The 5508-nt window shown below is 67.2% G+C and overlaps 2 protein-coding genes across 2 annotated transcripts in view; both read left to right on the top strand.

Moving 5' to 3' along the window:
- Window positions 1-280: 280 nt before the first annotated feature.
- Window positions 281-2704, top strand: MNEG_8774 (Proliferating cell nuclear antigen; the record flags this gene model as incomplete). Its single annotated transcript, XM_014042756.1, has 6 exons — window positions 281-527; window positions 893-982; window positions 1161-1231; window positions 1548-1687; window positions 2128-2298; window positions 2602-2704. 6 exons carry the CDS (start codon window positions 281-283, stop codon window positions 2702-2704), a joined length of 822 nt encoding a protein of 273 aa, XP_013898210.1.
- A 552-nt stretch (window positions 2705-3256) lies between these two features.
- The window catches only part of MNEG_8773 (hypothetical protein), a gene marked incomplete at both ends in the record, with an annotated part of 2970 nt that continues 718 nt past the window's right edge, over window positions 3257-5508 (top strand). Inside the window, 4 exons of the mRNA XM_014042755.1 lie at window positions 3257-3526; window positions 3657-3846; window positions 3998-4749; window positions 5010-5427. Of these exons, the coding sequence (XP_013898209.1) occupies window positions 3257-3526; window positions 3657-3846; window positions 3998-4749; window positions 5010-5427 (1630 nt within the window). The remainder of the gene's footprint in view (window positions 3527-3656; window positions 3847-3997; window positions 4750-5009; window positions 5428-5508) is intronic.

Genomic DNA, 5508 nt, shown 5'->3' with positions numbered 1-5508 from the left:
ATGGAGCGCTGTGGACAACCACAGTACCGCACAATGCTGAGCGTGTTCCACTGTTCTTGACCACCGATTTGATATACCCCTTCTGTGTCACCAGCAGGCATCCCAGATCGTGTGATCGTCGTCAACTCGTCGATCCTTGTCGATCGCTCGACGCAACACGCTGTGCCACCTTTCCAAGAGTTTTGATCAACCTCGCGCGGCAATCCGCGCCGATTTTCAAGCAGGCAGCAGGGGCAGCGTAGCGTCTGCGACACGCTCGAGCCCGGCACGCGCAGCGGGGATGCTGGAGGCGCGCCTGCTGCAGGGCAGCCTGCTGAAGAAGACTGTAGATGCGGTCAAGGATCTCGTGAATGAGGGCAACTTTGAATGCAGCGCGGCGGGCATCCAGCTGCAGGCCATGGACACGAGCCACGTGTGCCTGGTCACGCTGATGCTGCGGCAGGACGGCTTTGAGCACTACCGCTGCGACCGAAACCGCACGCTGGGGATCAGCATCGCCAACCTGGCAAAGGTGCTGAAGTGCGCAGGTGAAGAGGGCGTGGGGTGGGCAGGGAGCGGGCTCGGGCGAGGGCGCGGGCGCAGTCGCGGTGGCCGGCGGCGGGCAGGCGGTGCGCCGCCAGAGGGACGGGATAGAGGGCCAACCGGGATGCTGCAGGGAAGTTCGCTGCGCGTGGATTATGTACTTCCAACGGCGAGGTGTCCCCACCATTGACTTCGGCACGGGGACTTGCGTTGCTGGTGTACCACTGTCAGCAAGGGCTGGGCACTTGGATGCCTCACATGCAGCTCGAAAAGCGCGCCCCTCCCTCCCTGCAACCATATGCACCTCACCTGCCGCTCTGTTTCCCTTCTCCACGCGAGCAACCGCCACGCGTCGCGTTGTCATCGCTAGGTAACGATGACGTCATCACCCTGAGGGCCCAGGACGACAGTGACAGTGTCACCCTGATTTTCGAGAGCCCCAAGGCGGACCGCATCTCAGGTGGCCGCGCCGGCGCAGGGCCTCAACACGGCGGACCTTGAACGGCGCCACAAGCGTGGATTCTTGTCGACTGCGAAGGTTGAAAACAGCAGGGCTTGGATCAGGACCTTGCACCTTTGCAGCCACCTCCAAGCCCCCCCTTAGAAATGTGCACCACCCCCTCGCCATCCCTACCCAGACTTTGACCTGAAGCTGATGGACATTGACAGCGAACACCTGGGCATCCCCGAGACAGAGTACAGCGTCGACGTGAGGGGGAGGGGGGCCTGGACCTCAGCTGTACGGCCCCGGGAAACCTCCGCGCAGCTCGCGCCTCGCGTCGATGATGGGACGCCTGCAGGGGGTGTCCCGAGCGCGCGTCTGCGCAGCCGGCAGCCGCGCGCTGCCGCGGACGCCCTCTTGAACTGCGCGCTCGGGCCTCGTGCAAGGCCGTCCGCTGCTCTCTGATCCCCCAACCGACCTCACTAGCGCCTGTTGCTGCGCGTGCGGCCGACCATCGGCGCGCGCCTGCAGTGCTGCGGCCCGTCCTCACCCACGCGGCCCCCACATCCCTCCCTGGCGACAGGTGCGCATGCCCAGCAGCGACTTCAGCCGCATCTGCAAGGACCTGGCCACCATCGGCGACACTGTGGTGGTCAGCGCCACCAAGGAGGGCATCAAGTTCAGCGCCAGCGGGGACGTGGGCACGGGCAACATCACCTGCAAGTGAGGGGCCCCGGCAAACAACCGCCAGGGGGGGCCCGGGCACGCCGCTGCCAGATGGGCTTGGGCAGGCTGCCGCCAGAGGGTCTTGCGGGGGCAGGGACTGCGAGGCGACCGCGTGCTTGCGCGGGCAGGTGCTCAATGGCGGCCAGCTCGCTTCCGAGCTGCTCACTGGTGTTGAGTGGCGCTCTCTCCCAGTCAGCACGTCACTGGCCGGCGCTTCACCTCCCCAACATCTTTGTTGCACCCAGCCGGCAGGCTTGCGCGCCTGTCGCCTGCGCACTCACACACACACACACACACACACACACACACACACAGGCACACATACACACACAGGCACACTTACACACACACATACGCACTCACCAGCGAGCGACAACGCACTAAGCCGAATCACTCGACCGCACTCCTTCGCCCGCATCATTCTGGAATCCGGACAGGCACAATGCCTCCGTGGACAAGCCCGACCAGGCCACCTACATCGACATAACAGAGCCCGTCTCGCTGTCCTTCGCGCTGCGCTACCTCAACTCCTTCGCCAAGGCGGCGCCGCTGGCGGCGTCCGTCAAGCTGTGCATGAGCGCGGACCTGCCCGTGCTCGTGGACTACAGGTGACTGTGCAGCGGCGGGCCGGGGCCCGGAGGCGGCAGCTGTGCGACGGGGCGCTGGCTGGGGCTGCCAGCGGGAGGGTGGGTGAGGGAGGCTGCCCAGGCACAGCCGCTGCTTCTGGGGGTGACGCTGTACACTGCCCCCCCCCCCGGCTTCATTGCTCATTTTTCCAGCAGAGACTGGTTGCTAGCAATTCTCCGTCCTACCCTGATTGTTATCCCCTGAGCCAACCCCACAGCACCCCGGCTGTTGAAATGTTTTTCTGCTGGATGCAAGCAACAGCCCACCCTGTGCCTGTTGCGCAGGATCGAGGACATCGGGTGGGTGAGATTCTATCTGGCGCCGAAGATAGATGACGAGGAAATGGACGTGGGCGGCGGCGGGGCTGAGGAAGACGACAACGAATGATGTGGTTGGCAGGTGGCGCTGGTTAGGCCCGGTGTTGCCAGGGCGGGCTACTGTAGCGCATTGTCGCCGGTGCTTATGCCGGCAATTACATTGACACCCTGGGAAAAGGGCCTTGGCTGCGACAGGATGAATTCGCTGTGCGCATGGTGGAGATGACGCAGTGCGTGTACTGAGTGATGCATCGCAGGCGTCAGCCTGCCATGTCGGCCCCACGCAGCGACTGCGGGCGCTGACACGCTCCAGTCCAGCGGCTCGACGCACTCTTGGCATGTCCACTAGAGATTATGTGCCAAGTCCCGCCAATTTATGCCCTGCGACACCCTGGGCGATCCTAGGAGGTTGCGTCACCCCGGCGTTAGTAACCCTTTGAGGCACCCTCGGGTGGTCGGGGCTGGTTCTGTGGACGAGCTCTATGCAGCCCTCCTGAAGACGTTTTGGTGGCAAGTTATCCTACTGTCGGTGCCCACATCACCCTATCTGCCGGGTTCTGTCAGACTCCGCGGTCCAGATCACGCTGCACGCCATCTTGGGCTTGGGTGTGCATGAAAAGCTATGGATAACGGACTAAATGATGCGGAACTGGGGGCGTGGCTCGAGTGGCTGCCTCAAGATGACTTTCACAGCACGCTCGAGCCTGCCGCGGGGAATGGCGACGCGGCGCAGCATCAGGGTGCTCAGATGGCAGTGCAGCCACCCTCGGTGGGGCACCAGCAGCAGCAGCAGCAACATCAACAGCAGGGGCAGGGGTCGGGTCCTTCTCCGCAGCCAGCACAGGCCAAGACCTTCCAAATGGTAGCAATGGGCGCTATGGACCCCTTACAGGTGGGTTTGACGGGGTTGGCACCTGCGCGACGGGGGCGGGCGGGGCGGCCGCCGGGGGCAAGCGTCCACGGTCGACGTATGTGGTGTTCCTCGTCCAATGACCCCCTCCCACGCCGCCGCCGATCTGCAGGCGCAGGCCTACGCGCTGCAGTACCCGGTGCAGCACCAGGCGGGCGCGTTTGACCAGCTGCTGACAGCCATGCCGCTGGCGGGGCACTCCATGGCGTCTTCCGGCACGCAGCAGCAGGTCGCCATGGGCATGGCGGGCCCGCAGCAGGTGGCGCCGGCGCTGTACATGCCGAGTGGCTACAGCCTGCAAGGTGAGAAGGGCGCTGACTGTGGAGGCACACGCCCAGCAGCAATGGTGCGGGGCGCATGCGCCGGCAACCCCTGCGGCAGCTGATGTCGAGCCCGCCTGCCTGACGTCGCAGCGCACGCCGACCGCACCCCACCCCGCGGCGCCCCTCGCAGGCGCCCCTTCGGACGCGAGCGGCGCAGCCGCGGCGGCGGCGGCGGCGGCGGCCGGCATGGGCGGCAACAAGTCGCGCCTGCGGTGGACGCCGGAGCTGCACGCGTCGTTCGTGCGGTCCGTGGCGCAGCTGGGGGGGCCCGACAAGGCCACGCCAAAGGGCATTTTGAAAGCCATGGGCGTCGACGGCCTCACAATTTACCATATCAAAAGCCACCTGCAGAAGTACCGCCTCAACGCCCGCGTGCCCGGCGGCGGCGGCTCCGCCGCCGCGGGCAGCGTCGACGGCGCCAGCGACGGCGCCGGGGCCGCGGGGGAGTCGTGGGAGGCCGCGAGCGCGGCGGGCGGCGACTCGCCGCACAGCACAGGGCCCGGCTGCGGCGCGCCGCCGACGGCGCTGGGGATGCCGCTGGCGGCGGCGGCCCCGGCTGCAGGCGGGCAGGCCGGCGCCGCGGCGTCCTCGGCCTTGGCTTCCGCGGAGCAGCTGCTGCAGCAGCAGCGGCAGGTGCTGCCGCCGGTTGCGCAGCAGCAGCAGCAGCAGCAACATCAGCAGCAGATCCAGCCGCCCCCGCGGCCACCGTCGGCGGGGCCCAGCACCAGCGCGGCGGCGCCCACAAGCTCCGCCGCGGCCGCTGGGGCTGCGGCCGTGGATGCCGCGACGGCCGAGCAGGCAGCCAGCGTGACGCGGCGCGATCTGGAGGATGCATTAGCGCTGCAGATGGATCTCCAGAAGAAGCTACATGAGCAGCTGGAGGTGCGGGCCTGCATGTTTGTGTGTACATACGCATGCGCTCGCGTGGGAGAAAGAAAGACACAGTCACACATACACACAGGGAGAGAGAGAGAGAGAGCGTATGTGTTTTTGTGCGGGCGCGCGTTTGGCTGTCTTTCGTTGCAGCCCATAGCTGTTCTACTGTATGGTGCAATCGCGGGTGTGTGCACGTCCGCCCATGTGCCCGCCTGCCGCTCGCCTCTTGACCCCCGGTGAACGCCCTGCCCGCCGGCCCACCGCAGTCCCAGCGGCAGCTGCAGCTGAGCCTAGAGGCCCACGGGCGCTACATCGCGAGCCTGATGGAACAGGAGGGGCTGGGGCACAGGCTGCAGGACATCGCGGGGATCACCGCACCTGGCCCGGGCACGCCGGCCGCGCCCGCAGCCGCGGCTGGCGCAGCGTTCGGCGGCTGCTCAGGGGGTGGTGGTGAGAGGCAGGAGGTAGAGGCCGCGGCGGGCGCGGGGGTGGGGGGCGGCGGCGCGCCGCGGTTGCCTGTGCAGCAGCAGCAGCAGCAGCAGCAGCAGCAGCAGCAGCAGCAGCTGCTGATGCGGGAGCCCGAGCTCGGAGACCTGCTGGGTGGCCTGCCGCTGCATGCGCCTTCAGGCTTCCTGCCGGCCGCCGCCGGCGGCGGCCGCCTCGGCGCGGGCGTCGGTGGCGGCGGTCAGGCGGCTGCCGTGACCATGGCGGGCGGCGGCGGCGCCGACGAAGCCGGGCACGCAGGGCGGCGGCGGGCGGCTGAGC

This window comes from Monoraphidium neglectum (assembly GCF_000611645.1).
Source record: "Monoraphidium neglectum strain SAG 48.87 unplaced genomic scaffold scaffold01706, whole genome shotgun sequence".
Classification (NCBI taxonomy): domain Eukaryota; kingdom Viridiplantae; phylum Chlorophyta; class Chlorophyceae; order Sphaeropleales; family Selenastraceae; genus Monoraphidium; species Monoraphidium neglectum.
The sequence above is the reverse complement of the archived record's forward strand: the minus strand, read 5'-3'. Positions and strand labels throughout refer to the sequence as shown.